This window comes from Mastomys coucha, unplaced genomic scaffold, assembly GCF_008632895.1.
Source record: "Mastomys coucha isolate ucsf_1 unplaced genomic scaffold, UCSF_Mcou_1 pScaffold5, whole genome shotgun sequence".
NCBI lineage: Eukaryota > Metazoa > Chordata > Mammalia > Rodentia > Muridae > Mastomys > Mastomys coucha.
This window is the reverse complement of record NW_022196911.1, coordinates 112,164,315-112,181,233: the sequence shown is the minus strand read 5'-3', so window position 1 is coordinate 112,181,233 and position 16,919 is coordinate 112,164,315. Positions and strand designations below refer to the sequence as shown.

Sequence of the window (16,919 nt, the reverse complement as noted above, 5' to 3'; positions counted from 1 at the left end):
GTCCCCGCAGAGCACACCTAAGGTAGAAGCCCCCACACCCCGCCTGTGTCCCCGCAGAGCACACCTGAGATTCTCTCCACACAGCAACTGTTCTTCCCACTCTACTGTTTCTACTGTTTCAGAAACAAGAAGATCATGGCCTTACATTCAGGAAGACATGTTACAGATTTAGCTCTTGGCTGGTAGCCTTGACAACAGATGACCAGCAGCTATAGTGAGCTGGACCCCTTCCCCAGGCCACCCCCTCACAGCTGCTTTAATCAGTACAGGTGGAGAGGAGCCTGAGCTCAGCACGACCCCAGTCCCTGAAGTACAGTCAGCCAGCACCCATCCCTCTGAGTCTGGCTGGGCACATCTGGACTCATCTGCAGCATCCAGACCCTGAGTTTTCGTTACATACATATACACATACATATATACATACACATACATATATATACACATACACATACATATACACATACACATACATATATACATACATATATATACACATACATATACACATACATATATATACACATACATATATATACACATATACATACATATATATACACATACATATATACATACACATACATATATATACACATACACATACACATACACATACATATATATACACATATACATACATATATATACGCACATACATATACACATACATATATATACACATATACATACATATATATACACATATACATACATATATATACACATACACATATATATACACACATACATATACACTTACATATATACATACACATACATATATATACACATATACGCACACACACACACACACACACACACACACACACACACACACGCACACACAGCCTTGAGTCCTAGCGCCCTTTTCCCCCCCAGGACACTCACTCTCCAAAGCTGCTCTGGGTAACTTGAAAGCCTGGCTGGCCATTCCAAGACATGACAGCTTTTTTGGCACTTAGTCCCAATCTCCTTCCAGAGACCCGGTTATCTCAGGCTCAGTCTAGCTCCCTCCTCTTCTGCAGCATCTTCAGGACTCCATTGGCAACCACAAAGCAAAGACTCCTTCATAAGCAGGGAATTCTCAAAGTTAAGCTGTGCTACTCACCGTGCTGGGCTTGCCCTGGTGGGGGATCCATAGCTCTGCCTGCTTGAAGAGCATGGGGCAGAGCCTGAGGGACCAGCAGTCAGGTGTAATAGCTCCCAACACCACCCGAAAGGATAGAGGAAGCAGCGGAAGAGAATGAAGAGAATGAGAGAGCGAGACTGTGTGAAAGACGAGAAGGGAGAGGGCCAGAAGGTGTGTGAGCGAGAGGCGGGTGCTGCAGAAAACAGGGCGCAGCAGAGCGCAGAGAGAGCGCAGCTTCAATCTGCTGATTAATTCAGCCTCTTTCCAGTCACGCTGCAGATTCAGGCAGGGAGGAGGAGGCAGCAGCCAGCAACAGCCCTGAGAGGGAGGGAGAGAGGGAGGGAAGGAAGAGAGAGGAAGGAGGGGGGTGAAGAAAGGAGGTCCAGAGGCAAAAGTTGGTCCACAATTTACCAGGTGCCCAGGAGATGTCCCTTCGGAGGAGGCCAAGGCAGGGCGAGCACAGGAGCAAGATGCAGCCAGAGGACTGCCAGATGGATGGAGGGGCATTTGGACAGATGAAACAAGCTGTCAAGGGCTTGGGACCCGCTGAGGACACATGCTGGCATCCAGGTACCCTGAGGGACTCAAACACTGGCTCTCTTCCCAGACTACCTGTCCTCCGCGCCCCAGGTCACTGGGTGAAGTTGGGAGCCCCACTGTGGCTGAGTGCACCATCCACCAGTGGCTGCGGGTCACGGGTCACCGTGAAGGGAGCTGCAGGAAGGAGGGAGAGGGCTGGTGCCTTATTAATAGCAGCACATCCTGCATGGCTGGGGGAGGGGGACCAGCAGGGATTCCAGCAGGGACTTCTAGGAGGCTCGGGAGTCTGGTTGACCAAAGAAACCAGTAGCCTTGGGAGAGGGTAAGGCCTCCTGCCTCTGGGTGATGTGGAGACCCCACAAGCTGCTGATCCACTAAGGGCAACCCTGCACACCAGGGATCTGGGAGTACCTGCATTTGTTTGTTTGTTTGTTTGAGACAGGGTCTTTCTATATAGCTCTAGCTGTCTTGAAAAAAATATGTATAGAGACCAGGTTGGCCTCAAATGCAAGTGACCTGCCTGTCTCCTGAATACTAAGGTTAAAGTGTGTCACCAAGCCCAGACACGGGCAAAAGCAGGGCCTAGGTGACTATGGCTCTGGGCCCCAATTCTGATATGAAAGAAGTCGGCACAGACACGGGTGAAGGAAGAGGTAAGGCACTGGGAGGGGCTGGGCATTCCTCTGCTAATGGGCAGGCCATCTTCAGTATGGCAATATAACAGACAAGGGAATGAGCACAACCTAATGGGTCCCTTGGCTTGGGAGCAGGCTGGAGACTGAGTGCCTTTCTCCAGGGCCCTCTGTCTCCTAGACTACACCCTCTTCAGCTGCTGGAAGGAACAAGCCAGCCTCTCCCCTCCCCCTAGCTGGCCTGTGCACCTCCCTGCGGGGCCCCCTGCTAAACAGTAGAATGGGGACAGAAAGGAGGGGCTGGGCAGTCCAGAGGTTAAGGGCAGGAAGTCTTTGTTGGGAGCAGGAAAGAGGGATGGGTGGGGTCGGCTTTGGTGCCAGCCTCTGTGAGGACGACTATCAGTTGTAGTCACCAAGAAAGACTCCTGGCCCTCACCTCCGGGAAGTTACTGCTAGGGTGGAAAGCAAGGCACACCTCAGAAGGCACCAACACAGTCCACCCACTCTCCACCCACTTTCCACGCCGCCTGCTTTGATGATAGGAAAATGGCCTCGTTATCTCAGAGCAGGGACCCAGACGGTCACTGCAACAGCTCATCCACCATGCCCTTCCAGACAGGCTGGAGACGGGTTGGGTCTGAGAGGGGATGGGAAGCCAAAAGTCATCCAGCAGCAGGGACAGACTGCAGACCACCTGAGCAACAGGTGTCACCACACAAACTCCTCCTAACCCTTATTTTCTAAGAAGCCTTCTGAGAGCCCCCGGCTACAGGTCCATCGTTCAAGCCCACTGAATTATTGAAGAGACTCTTGCTGGCTGGCAAGATTGCTCAGTGGGTAAAGCACTCACCACTCAAGTCTGAGGCCCCAAGTTCGATTCCCAGAAGCCAATCAAAGAAGAGAACCAACTCCACAAAATTGTCTCCTCTAACCTCGACTTGCATGCTGGAGCACACGTGCCCCTCACCCCACGCCATTACACACACATTCAGAATAAATAAAAAGAAAAAAGAAATTTAAAAAGAGCAAGGCAGTGTGGCAGAGTGGTGGTACACGCCTTTGGTCCCAGCCTTGGAAGGCAGAGGCAGGTGGATTTCTGAGTTCGAGGCCAGCCTGGTCTACAGAGTGAGTTCCAGGACAGCCAGGGCTACACAGAGAAACCCTGTCTCGAAAAACCAAAAAGAAAGAAAGAAAGAAAGAAAGAGAGAGAGGGAAAGAGAGAGAGAGAGAGAGAGAGGGGAAGGAAGAAAGAAAGAAAGAAAGAAAGAAAGAAAGAAAGAAAGAAAGAAAGAAAGAAAGAAAGAAAGAAAGAAAGGAAGAAAGAAAGAAAAATTTAAAAACAATGTCCTTGTGCAGGTCGAAACCCCAGTGTACTCTAAATTAACTATCCTTCTGACCCTCAACTATACTGCAGCCCTCTACAAGCTGGGAGCCATCTTCCTAGTTTCTAAGGGCTCTGTTGCTCTAAGGCCAATGTTCCATAAATATGGCTGCTGCTGGTACGTGGCTTTCTAGTCCAGGACTCATGTGCTCAGAAGTTCCCCAGGGTAATGATCCAGTGAGCTGGTATTAGCAAGCTATGCAGAAACCAGGCAAGAGACACAAGGACTTCCTACGGGGGTCGAAGGGCAGTCTTAGCCATAGGAGAGAAATATTCTAAATCTACTTCCATCCTAAGACTGTACATCTGAGGGCAGGACCAGACTTCAACAGCCTGACTCTTCAAGTCTGACTGATTTAAGGGGGAGAGAGATGACCTCACAAAGTCGTCAAAGGCAGCCTTGAACTCTCTCTGCAGTCCAAACAGGCTCTGAATTTGCAATTCTCCTGCCTCAGCCTCCACCTCTAGAGTGAGTGGAATTACAGACCTGTACCACTAGGCCTAGCTCATTCCTGTTGATTAACACACAGCTCTGTTTGGAATCTGATGAGGTACTTGTCCCTAACCACAGACAGGGTGCCCAACAGTCTTCAACATGGCCAGGCAGGTTGGGGCACAGCAGTACAAACAAACCAAATTACACAGCTCTGGGCAAGACTGGCTTCGGATCAAACCCAATCAGAAAGCCTGCTGCCATGCGGCTGTGTTAACTGGCCTGCCTTTAAACCCTGTTCATCCCAGCCATGCAATAGTAACCTCTAAGAAGCAGCCGTAGTTTTGTACCCCTTACAAGCCTCAGAGCTCCCTTCCCCACACTCACTGTAAAACCCTGAGCTGAAGGTCTCCCAGCAAACCCAGGTGAGGAGAACCCAACAGAGAAACCCCCACAACAGCCACACAGCCATAGAACGGGGCCCACCAGATGCTTCAGGTCCATGGGCCCAGGGTACTTCAGACATGCCCAGATGAATGTTGTCACACCTGGAAGGAAGCTTCCTCCCCAACATGGACAGACCCCAGTGAGTGTGTCACCGTCACGGCATCTGGGGAAAAAGTGAGAAGAAATCCCATAAGTAAGGTCACAGGACTCCAAGACGGTTGTGCAACATGACAATCTCAACTAAGCCACAGCACGTCAGGAGTCAGCCCTGGGTAGGAGGGCCAGCCTTCCTCTTTCTTTCTTTCTTTTTTTTTTTTTTAAAGATTTATTTATTTATTATATGTAAGTACACTGTAGCTAACTTCAGACACACCAGAAGAGTGCATCAGATCCCATTACAGATGGTTGTGAGCCACCACGTGGTTGCTGGGAATTGAACTCAAGACCTCTGGAAAAGCAGCCAGTGCTCTTACCCACTGATCCATCTCTCCAGCCCCAGCCTTTCTCTTTCAACCTTCCTTTTCAGAGGCATTCTGTTTTCAGTTCCCTCTGTACTCTGAATTACTGACACTCAGCACACAGAACATTCTTTCTCTCCCCCCCCCACCCCCAAGAAAGGAACTCTGTATAGCCCTGGTTGTCCTAGAACTCACTCTGTAGACCAGGCTGGCCTCGAACTCAGAAATCCGCCTGCCTCTGCCTCCCAAGTGCTGGGATTAAAGGTGTGCACCACCACTGCCCGCCCGGCTAGAGCATTCTTTAGAGTATCAGCATATCTTAAAATTGGGGTTAAAGTCAGCAGTGATGTCATCCGAAGTCTAATACAAGTCAAGTAATCAGGAACACTGCGGGGAGGAGGATGGAAAGAGAGCGGGCAGAAGCAGGCACACACTCTCCATGTGCGTAGGAACATGTGACACACTTGCCAGCACACACATGCCCACAGGTCTTCTGAGCCTCTTGTGTGGGTGACAGCAGTTCTAGACAGAGACACCTTGGGCAGAAGTCTACAGGGAACCAGCAAGCCACCCTGACAAGCAGTGTGACAAATGTCAAACAGGTATCTGGAAAATGCAGTCAGCCCGGGGACCGGAATGACCGCGTGACAGAGGTGACAGAGCACATGCTTAGCATCTGTTGCTCAGCAGTCTGCCTGCCCCACCTGACCCCGACCCTCACCCTTCCATCCTGGCAGCCAGCATGACTTGGGCAAGCTCAGATCAGGGCATGTTCTCAGTAAGAAGTAAAACTGCACTGCGGGCTGGAGAGATGGCTCAGTGGTTAAGAGCACTGACTGCTCTTCCAGAGGTCCTGAGTTCAATTCCCAGGAACCACATGATGGCTCACATCCATCTGTAATGAGATCTGACACCCTCTTCTGGTGTGCCTGAAGACAGCTACAGTGTACTTAGATATAATAATAAATAAATCTTTAAAAAAAAAAAAAAGCTTTAAAAAAAAAAAAGAAGAAGAAGAAGAAGAAGTGAGACTGCGGAGTCTGGTTTGGAGCCAGAGGCCTCCTCTTGGAGAAACTGCTAAGCTGCTGATGAGGGCAGTTCTCTCTGGGGCCTGCAGCCAACCTTATTACGAGGAATCAGAGGCCCAGGAGAGCCGACCCATAAAAGAGCTGTCGAGAAACAATTAAAAATCTATGTCCAGAGGGCCAGCCAGGAAGCTCAGCCACCTCCACTCCCAAATCCCACCCAGTTCCTCACGGCGGGACCCAAGCTGATGTCACCTGCCATGCTGCCAAGTCTCTCCCTACCCCTTCTTTTCAGCCTGCACCTTCAATCAAAGCTGAGCCATTCCGGCAGGGTCAGAGACAGTGAAGCTGGAAGTGACCTTGCAAAGCAGTGACATTCAGTCTTTGGCAGCCAACTGAAATTGGATCCTTAGAGGCCTCATCACTCCTGCCCAAGGCCACCCTGACCAGGCAGCCTGAACCCTGGTCACAGCTATGGCTGAGGACCCCATGCCGCTCCACCCCTGCAGGGGCTGAATAAGGCATTAACTGCACAGACAGAGTCACCAGGATCCAGAGGGGGGTTGTTGTTCCTATTGTTCCTTCTCCTGCCAACACAACCAGAGGGAAATAACTGTGGCCAGCTGGAACCACAGCAGTACAGAGGGCAGCCAGGAACATGACATTTTCTAAGAGTCTCTGTATTCCCATCATTCCATACATGGGATTCTGGAAGAAGATCTGACCTGAAATCAGGAGAAGAATCCTTAAAGGGCCAGCTCTGCCTATAGCTCATTGTGAAAGAGCATAAGTGTCAAACTAAATAAATGCCTGTGGGTTCAAATCCCGGCTCCAACACTTATCAAACACTGAGTGGTCTTGGTAACTTGTTTGTCCTTTTCAGCTTTGACTACTTGTCCCTAGGATGGATGTGGCAATAGATATTTCACAGCAGTGTCATGAGAGTTATGTAAAAATAGTACATGTACGGGGCCTGGTATAATATTTGGTACTTGATAAATAGTATCTATTACTCTCATTAGCAACAAGAAATGACAATCAAGTCTATCTAGATTAAGAATAAGGACTCACAATAGGCAGTGGTGGCACACACCTTTAATCCCAGCACTCGGGAGACAGAGGCAGGCGGATTTCTGAGTTCGAGACCAGCCTGGTCTGCAGAGTGAGTTCCAGGATAGCCAGGGATACACAGAGAAACTCTGTCTCAAAAACCCAAAAATAAAAAATAAAAAAAGAATAAGGACTCACACGCTGTCAAGCCTGAGTCCGAACCCTGGAACTCACTTGATGGAAGGAGAGAATCAACTTCTATAAGTTGTCCTCTGACCTCCATGTGTGAGGTATGATGGCCATGAGTGAACATGAACACGCATGCACACACATGCATACAACACATACACTCAAACTTGATAAATGAGTATATATAAGTTATATAATAAGAGGGAATAAGCTCTCTGCCAGATCGCCACATCATGAACACGAGTCGCGTGCAGCCCATCAGGCTGGCTAGGGTAACCAAAGCGCTGGGCAGGACCGGTTCACAGGGACAGTACATGGGCAGGTACAAGTGGAATTTATGGATGACACCAGCCGTTCTATGATCCAAAATGTCATCAAAGGCCCCATTCGAGAGGGCAATGTGCTCACCCTACTGGAGTCAGAAAGAAAAGCTCGGAGGATGCGCTGACCTTGCTGTTGGTAGGGTCCTGGATATCCACTACCTAGCCCATGGAATGACTCACAACTGTTAAATAAAGCATTTGTATTAAAAAAAAAAAAAGAAGAAGAAGAAGAAGAAGAAAGAATAAGAACTCAAAACTAAAGTGGGATGAGAGAAAACAGAAGGTCTAAAGACTGGAATGAAATGTCTCCTTGCAACAGATGGAGACCATTCCAGAAAACCACAACAGATCAAAATGCAGAGAGCAAGTGCCCTTACACAGATACAGCACATCTCCCGCACCGTACCCAGGACTCGGGGATCAGATTGTAGCAGAACAGGGGGTGGAGGTTATAAGAGCCGAGGAAACAGGAAGTTCACTGTGAGATTTCCTCTTAGGGACTTCAGGGAAGCTGCACCCATGACAGCTCACTGCCTCAACATGACTGCCTGCCTACACAAGACCTGACCATGGACACCAGCAGAAACATCCTAACATGGAAAGGGGCCAACCCTAGAACTATAGGAAACTAAACATCTCTGAGAGACAGAGAAACAGTCTTTCCCGGGGAAGAACCCCCAACTGGCCATCCGATACCAAACAGGCAGCCCTAAAACTATGTACATACGAGTAATATCACACGAGCTGAGCAGCCTGTGTGCATTCAGGAGCATATAGACCTATGTATAGATTTATGTATGTATATGAAACAACAATTAAGAAAAATAAAAGAAGTCTTGCCAGGTATTGTGGACCATGCCTTTCATCCCAGTACTTGGAATACTGAGACAGGTGGATCTCTGTGAGTTTGAGGACAGTCTGGTCCACATCATGAGCTCCAGTCCAGCCAGGGTTACATAGTGAAATCCTGTCTCAAACAAAACAAAACAAACAAACCAATAAAAGAGGGCATGAGTTTGCAAGAGATTGGAAGAAGGGTGTGTGGGAAGGGATGGAGGGAGGAATGGGAAAGGAGAAAATGATATAATTAGATTTTAATTTCAAAAAAAATTTTTTTTGTTTGTTTTTTGTTTTTCGAGACAGGGTTTCTCTGTATAGTCCTGGCTGACCTGGAACTCACTCTGTAGACCAGACTGTTTTTGTTTTTTCGAGACAGGGTTTCTCTGTATCGTCCTGGCTGTCCTGGAACTCAAAAAAATTTTTAAAGGAAAATTGTGTCTGCAGTGGTTTGAATGTGCTTGGCCCAGGAGCAGTTGTGTCACTAGGAGGCGTGGCCCTATTGGAACAGGTGTGGCCTTACTGGAGGAGGGCCAGCACTGTAGAAGGGGTCTTTGAGGTCCTATGCTCACGTTCTCTCCAGTGTGGAAGCAAGACCCTCCTCCTGGCTGTCTGCAAAAAGACAGGCCCTTCCTGGCTGACTGTGGATCCAGATGTAGAACCCCTGGCTCCTCCAGCACCATGTCTGTCTTTATGCTGCCATGCTTCCCTCCATGATGATAATAAACTGAACCTCTAAAACTAAGCCAGGCCTGATTATATGTTATCTTTTGTAAGAGTTGCCCTGATCATGGTGTGTTTTCACAGCAATAAAACCCAAACTGAAACACTGTTTACAGACCAAATAATACAGTCTCCAGAAAATGGCAAGGAATCTATAAGTACAAGGTTGTAATGTTGAAATATAAATTGTATTTCTAGTGCCAGCCAGATGGGTCGTTGAGTGGAGAGCCCTTGCTGCCAAGCCTGATGAGTGGAGTTCAATGTCTGGTACCCACATGTAAAAAGGGGAAATGGACTACTGAAAGCTGTCATCTGGGGCTGGAGAGATGGCTCAGTGGTTAAGAGCACTGATTGCTCTTCCAGAGGTCCTGAGTTCAATTCCCAGCAACAATATGGTGGCTCACAACCATCTGTAATGGGATCCAATGCCCTCTTCTGGTGTGTCTGAAGACAGCTACAGTGTAGTCATATACATAAAATAAATAAATCTTTAAAAAAAAAAAAAGAACCAGGTAGTGGTGGCGCATGTCTTTGATCCCAGCACTTGGGAAGCAGAGGCAGGTGGATTTCTGAGTTCGAGGCCAGCCTGGTCTACAGAGTGAGTTCCAGGACAGCCAGGGCTATACAGAGAAACCCTGTCTCGAAAAACAAAAACAAAAACAACAACAACAACAAAAAAAGAAAGCTGTCATCTGACTTCTATATACATGATATAGCACATACAATCACAAATACAAAATAAATAAATGTGTGAGGCTGAAGAGATGGTTCAGCAGAGTCCTAAGTATCCTTGCAAAGAACTGTACTTTGATTCCCAGCACCCAAAAAAAAAAAATTACCATATATATATTATATAACATATATTTAATTATATATGTTAGAAAGTAACTGAAGAAGATACTCAATATTAACCTGATACACACACACACATATATGAATATACATGTTCTCATACACATGAAAACATGCATATGCACATGTATGCACACATATATATATGCAAAAAAATCTATTTTTATTCAAAATAGCCCCAAACTAGAGGACCAGTTCAAGTGTCCATTCACAGAAGGATGGATGAACAAATTCAATCTCCTGCTGCAGGAGAACCACCCCATACATCGTAAGGTAGAGGGCAGAACTGAGCGGTAATACTCAGCGGTTTAAGTGAGTCTCGAAATAGACGCCATGTGGCACAAGGCGGACCTAGGAGAGTAGCTTGTGTCAGAGTCCATCCTCTCTTCCTCGGGGACCACTTGGGACTTTAGCAACAGAAAGCTGACCAACACATGAAAGGCGAAGCGCTGCACCGATGAGGGCAAGGGATGATGGCTTCTAGGGTAGAAGATAGAACGTCTCTTCCTCAGGAAAAGAGGCTGCTTGGTTGGGTTCAGTTTCTCGAGTGCTTGGGGCTGTGAGCACATGCTACCACACACACAGGCCACCACTGTGTCACACAGAAGACGTCAAACTCAGAACCTTCCATTCTTGGCCTCCCAAATGGCTTGGACTATAAACATGAGCCACAGAGAAATTAACAATATAACAGTTTGGGGCCACTATAAAAATAGATCGTTAAGGGCTGGTGAGATGGCTCAGCTGATGACAACACCTGTTGGCCAGCCCAAGGACCCGAGGACCTCCGTGGTAGGAGAGAATGGCTCCACAGGTCCTCCTCTGCCTTCCACAAGAACCATGATACTCAGGAACCTGCACATGTGCACATGCACTGAAAGTCGACAGATAAAATTGTAATTTAAAAGACCAGGAAAGTCCTGGAAGGACTGAGGCTGAGCCTGGCAGGAGTCTGGAAGAATTACAGAGAGCTACTAAGGTGACTCCACGATTTGTTTAAGAATTTAAAAAAGAGCTGGGCGGTGGTGGCACACGCCTTTGATCCCAGCGCTTGGGAGGCAGAGGTAGGTAGATTTCTGAGTTCGAGGCCAGCCTGGTCTACAGAGTGAGTTCCAGGACAGCCAGGGCTACACAGAGAAACCCTGTCTCGAAAAAAACAAAATACAAAACAACAACAGCAAAAAAAAAAAATTAAAAAAGAGAGAAAGATGAGAAAGGGGAGACATGACATACGTGAGTTAGAAGAAAGTCATAATGCTTTGATATAATAAAATTATTATAACATATAAAATTGTTAGTTTGCAACAACAAGTGGCAAAAAACAAAAACAGAATAGAAACAGAAAGAGGAACAAGCTGCAACAACAACCATGGGAAGAGAGATGGTGGTTCTTTCTGCCAAGCTCAGAGCCAAGGCTGCGAAACCAAATCTGGACCAAGGCCCCACTTGAGCTGAGGTGGGAGTTGTCTGTCTGTCTTGACCCTTCTAATATAATCTCCATGAGTAAGGCTTGCCCAGTGGCCTTGCTCAATACACCAATCAAAATTGGATGTGTCTATCTATATTTAATTAAATATCGGTACCCAAAGAGAACTAATTGGTGTGTTGATGCTATATTGAATCAAGGCTTTCAATGGCGAGCTATCAAGTTTTATTCTTTGCGTGCTAGTCAATATTTTTATCAATGGCTTCAGTGAGGAACAGATGGCACGGTAATCAAATTCTTGGAGAGCATACACAACCCTGGGAAAAACATCAAAGTCTACATCCAAGGAAGGCTCAACAGGTTGCGAAGATGAGCCAAACCCAACAGGGTCAATTTCACTAGGAAGAACATTAACCCTTCAGCACAGGCTCGAAGACACACATGACTTAGTTAGATGCAATCCTAGCATGTGAGCACAGCTACTCCAAGTTCATCACCATCCAGTCTATATAACAGACGCGTCGACTTCCCAGCCAGAAGGACACCTGACCTCTGTCTACAGCATAGCCCGCCTGGAAGACTTCGTTCAGTTGCATAACACACATCTGTTTGCTTTTTATTTTTGTTTTTGAGACAGCCCTGGTTGTCCTGGAGCTTACCATGAACACCAAGCTGGCCTCAAACTTACAGATATTCAGGTGAATCCCCTCCACCCAAGTGCTGGGATTAAAAGCACCTGTTGTCATCATTCCTAGCCTTGACAAACATGCATGGAGGTCAGAGGACATCTTGCAGGAATTGATTCTATCTTTCCATCACATGGGGCAGGGACTGAAATCTGGTGATTGGGCCTCAAGCCCCTTACCTAATGAACGGTCTCATCCCCCCCCCCCACAATACAGAACAGAGAAGATAACAGACCTGGTGGTTTACCTCCATAATCTCAGCACTAAGGAGCCCAGCCCAAGTCAAGAGGATCACCATGCATTCAAATACAACCTGTTCTGCATTACAAGGGTCAGGCCAGCTTGGCCAGCAAAGTGATGCCATACCTTGGCCAACAAGAAAATTTCAGGGAAAAAAAAAAAAAAGGACAAGGAGGACAAGGAGCAAGGAAGGGGAGGAGGAGGAAGAGGAGGAGCAGGACGATACACCAGGCTTCCGGGGAGCAGCAACCAGATGTAGAAACATGAGGAATGGAAAGGTGGGCCAGCCTAATCTATCAAGTGATAATGAGACTCAAAAGAGCAGAAAAGAAAGTCAGAGAAGGAGACCTGAGGAAGAGGAGACATGGGAGGGGGAGAGCGAAGGAGGGGGAGGAAAAGGCCACAAAAGTGACCAGCGCCCTCCCTACCTCAGGGACTGCAACACCACAGTACTCAGAGCAATGTGGTTCTGGCTTGGTATTTCAGAGTCCAAAAATAGACCCAGACATTTTTGGACAATTGATTTTAAGGAAAGTACAAAGAGAATTCAGTTAGAGAAAGGACAGCCTTTACCAAAGGCAGCCGACTATTTCAATGCAGAAAATAAAAAAAGAAAGCCGCCAATCACACATGGGACCTCGTGACCTTCAAAAGTCTTTGCACAGCCAAACGGAGTGAAGGGACGACCTGCGGAGCTTCGCAAGCTAGACATCTGACAGAATATTATTATAGAGAATATACAAAGAACTCCAAAAGCTAGCCAGTAGGAAACCAAACAACCCAGTCAATGAAAGGCTTACAAAACAGAAAGCTAGTTCTCAAAAGATGGAATGCAGATAGCCAGTAAACCTACAGAAAACTGTCTAACTCCTCCAACCGTCAGAGAGACGCAAACCCAAGCTATATTGAGACTCCATCTCCCCTGAATCAGAGTGCTGGCCGTTGTTATGAAAAATAGGTGACAGGGGATGCTGGCAAAGACACAGACAAGAAGGAGCCAGCATCCACTGCTGAGGAATGAAAACCACTCAGCCACTAAGGAAATCCAGTATGAAAGCCTGTCAAAAGATTCAAACCAGCCAGGCCAGGTGTGGCGGCAGTGCCTTTTATCTCAGCACTCAGGTGGCAGAAGCAGGCAAGTCTCTGAGTCTGAGGCCAACCAGGTCTACAGAGTGAGTTTCAGGACAGCCCAGGGCTGTGTACAGAGACCCTGCCTTGAGAAAATAAAAACAAAACAAACAAAAACCTCAAAATAGATCTAGCCCATGAGCCAGCTAGAGGGTATTTTATCCTGAGAGACTCCAAGTCAACATCACAGACCCTAGCACACCCATGTTGACCATGTTCAAAAACAGCTGAGTGAAGGAACCAGCCTCGGGGACCAAGAGAAGGAGAAGGGACAGGAAACTGGGCTACGTGGACACCGGGGGATTTGTTTTTTCAGACACGAAGAACAAAGTTATAGCGTTTGCAGGGACAAGGATATAACTAGAGAGAATCATATTACGTGAATTAAACCAGTCTTAAATACTGTATTTTTCTCTCATTCTGGGCTCCTAAATTTTACATAGATGTAAAAATCACACACACACACACACACACACACACACACCATATGAAAAGACAAGCAAACGTATCTAGAACAGTGGTTCTCAACCTGTGTGTCTCCATCCCCATATCAGATATTTATATTACAGTCATGAGGTAGCAACAAAATAATTTTAGGGTTGGGGGTCACCACAACATGAGGAACTGTAGTAATGGGCAGTAGCATGAGGAAGGTTGAGAACCATTGCTCTAGAGAACAAAGGAGATAAATGTGAGAGAGAGGGACGGGTAGGACAGAGTGGGGGGTTACTCAACCTGTGACAGACACTTATGTGAACTCATCCTTATGTGACCCAGGACTAGGTACAATGAATTTATACAGTAAATATATATATATATTTATATATATATATATATTGGTTTTTTCAAGACAGGGTCTCTCTGTGTAGCCCTGGCTATTCTGGAACTTGCTTTCAAGACCAGGCTGGCCTCGAACTCACAGAGATCCGCCTGCCTCTGCCTCCTAAGTACTGGGATTAAAGGCATACACCACCACCACTACCCAGCCTACAGTGAAAATTTCAATAAGAAAAATGTCGCTGGGCAGTGGTGGCGCACGCCTTTGGCAGAGGCGGGTGGATTTCTAAGTTTGAGGCCAGCCTGGTCTACAGAGTGAGTTCCAGGACAGCCAGGGCTACACAGAGAAACCATGTATCGAAAAAAACAAAAACAAACAAAAAAACCCCAAAACAAAAACAAACAAACAAACAAACCCTCCATGGGTGAGATTGTCCAGGGTTAGGGAGGAGGAGGGAGAGGCAAGGTTGGGTAGAAATCTGGCCCTTATTCGCCTTCCCACACCACGTGACCAACACTGTTTACTACCATCCGCGCGACTCCAGGCCAAGCTGATTATTATACAAACCCCTGATCATCAAACCACACCGGCTGAGTCTTCTACAAGAAAAACATTCCCGCTTCAGCAGTGGCCTAACCTTTACTTCACCTAGGCCTGCTTGCAAACTAGACTTTCAAACCGTATTATTAAAGTGTCTTTTCAGCCATGGAAGACATTGCAGTGAACAGGACACAGACACAATAGCAACGGAACAAAAGCCACCAACTAGGGGTTACCAGTTACCGCAAGGTGCAGAGGGAGACCGGGAGCCTTCTCACTCGGAAATCAGGGGTGTCCTTAGAGGCCCTGCAGATCTCTCCAGATCACTGACCAAGACGGGTTAAATAATACCTTGGGTGTAGGCGGTAATTTGACTGTTGTATAGGAATTGATTCTGGAGTCCCAATTTAGGGGAAAGGAGCAGGAGGAGCCCAGGGACTGCGACCTTTACTGCTAATTTCCTTCTTCAGGAGGTACGCTTTCCAAATGGTTGATTCTCTTTCCCTGGGAGCTGGCACTCCCTAGCCACTTAAAATAGAAATGTCAAGTGTGCTCTGATTTCTTTCCATCTCCCAGCTGGTCAGCCTCCTATCTGCTAATCACCTGTGAGGTCTTATACCAAATGGAATGAGCAGAGGCGGGCGTTCGAGGACAGTTACCTCTCACACTACCTGGAGCGGGGCTGGTTATTAAAAGGGGTGGCTTGTCAACGCAGTCCTCGCCAGAATCTAGGTTCCCCCTGCTCGTAATTCTGCCAAGAGAGAACCTAACAGAAGTGACAGCTAATAAAGCCGGTGAAATTCCACTGCAGAGTGTCCGCGGAATATGTCTGAAGTGCTGCTCCAGGATGAGCCTACGCGGTACCGTGGTCTGATTCTGAAACTGTCAGACTTTTTTATTCCCTCAGTCACTCTTCTAAACACGGAAATTGCTTGAACAGAACTGCAAAGGCTGTGGTGCTATGCTTGCTTCCGAAGCATCTCTCTGTGACTCTAAAATCGGGGAAGCACACCCCCAACTGCAACCTCGCAGCCTTGCAATGAGCCAGAAGTCCTTCAGAGTGGCCAGCCGGCGGGCGGGCGGGCGGGCGGGCGGGCGGGCGGGCGGGCGCAGAGATACCGCCAGCTCGGGGCGGCCAGCACAGCGCGCGCTCTGGGAGAAAACCGTCTTTATTTGGGCCGGGGACACCCAGAGGCCTACAAATAAACACCCGTGACATCAGGCTCGGCAGTCCGCTGGCCCGGGGCCCAGCCACGGAAAACCTGGGCCAACGATTCTTTGTTGGATACAACCTTTATTTCTGACGAGGGACCCCGGCAAGGGGCAAGCCAGGACAGAGTGGGGAAATTAGAAAACAAAACAAAACAAAACAAAACAACCCTTGAGGACCTGAGGGAAGGAGCCGGCCAGGAGTTGGAGGCCGGCCCCTCTACTCCACCACAGAGGGACACCCCTTTGGTGCCACTTGCTAGGTGCACACCCCAGACGCTCCTCGCCTTGGGTAAGAACTCAGAGGGCGCGGCAGGCCGAGCCCCACGCCCCCTTGCTCCCCTCTTCGGGCCGTGGGGCCTTCTCGTACTTACCGGGGCCCCTTCGGACGGTCTTCCTCGCCCGCGTCCTCTCCCCTCCCTGCCCCCTCCTCACTTCACATCCCCGCCTCCAGGGGCCGCAGCCATGTCCGTTGTGGGCAACGCCGAGGAGGCTTGCCGCCTTCCCCCAGCAACAGACGCGCAGGCAAACAAGCCAAGGCTCCCAACGCTGATTGGTTGAAATTCGAGGCGGGCGGGAGTTTCTGATTTGTTATTGGCTGGTTGTTGCGCTCAGCTGTAACCTCCACCGCCCCTCCGGGAGCCTGGCGGAATTGTGTGACTAGGACTCTAAAGTGATAAGGGGAAGCCCGGGTCCTAGCTCGGGCACGATGCTCCCGCGTTTTCGGCTCTAAAGAACCAGACTACAGGCGCTCATACAATTTCATCCCCGTTAGTTTACCCACTAAATTTCTCTAAAGCCATAGTCAGGCGAAACCTTCCGCCCTTTATTATTTTTTAGTAAACCCCTTGCAAAATCGCCTTATCTGTATTTTCCTCGATTCTTCCTTATTT

General features: G+C 48.0%; 1 protein-coding gene and 1 pseudogene across 7 annotated transcripts in view; one reads left to right on the top strand and one right to left on the bottom strand.

Moving 5' to 3' along the window:
- Positions 1 to 16,516, bottom strand: part of Tmem94 (transmembrane protein 94) — a 38,687-nt gene extending 22,171 nt beyond the window's left edge. For 4 of the 7 annotated variants that reach the window (XM_031355146.1, XM_031355149.1, XM_031355152.1 and 1 more), the window contains exons 1-2: positions 16,401 to 16,457; positions 4,602 to 4,725 (exon numbers count right to left, since the gene is read on the bottom strand). In XM_031355146.1, coding sequence (XP_031211006.1) covers positions 4,602 to 4,619 — 18 coding nt within the window. In that variant the 5' untranslated portion in view covers positions 4,620 to 4,725; positions 16,401 to 16,457. Of the gene's footprint in view, positions 1 to 4,601; positions 4,726 to 15,060; positions 15,380 to 15,476; positions 15,499 to 16,400 lie in introns of those variants that run through there. The other 3 variants (XM_031355150.1, XM_031355147.1, XM_031355148.1) reach the window with 3 other exon arrangements.
- LOC116079254 lies at positions 7,518 to 7,732 on the top strand (annotated as a pseudogene).
- Positions 16,517 to 16,919: the final 403 nt, after the last annotated feature.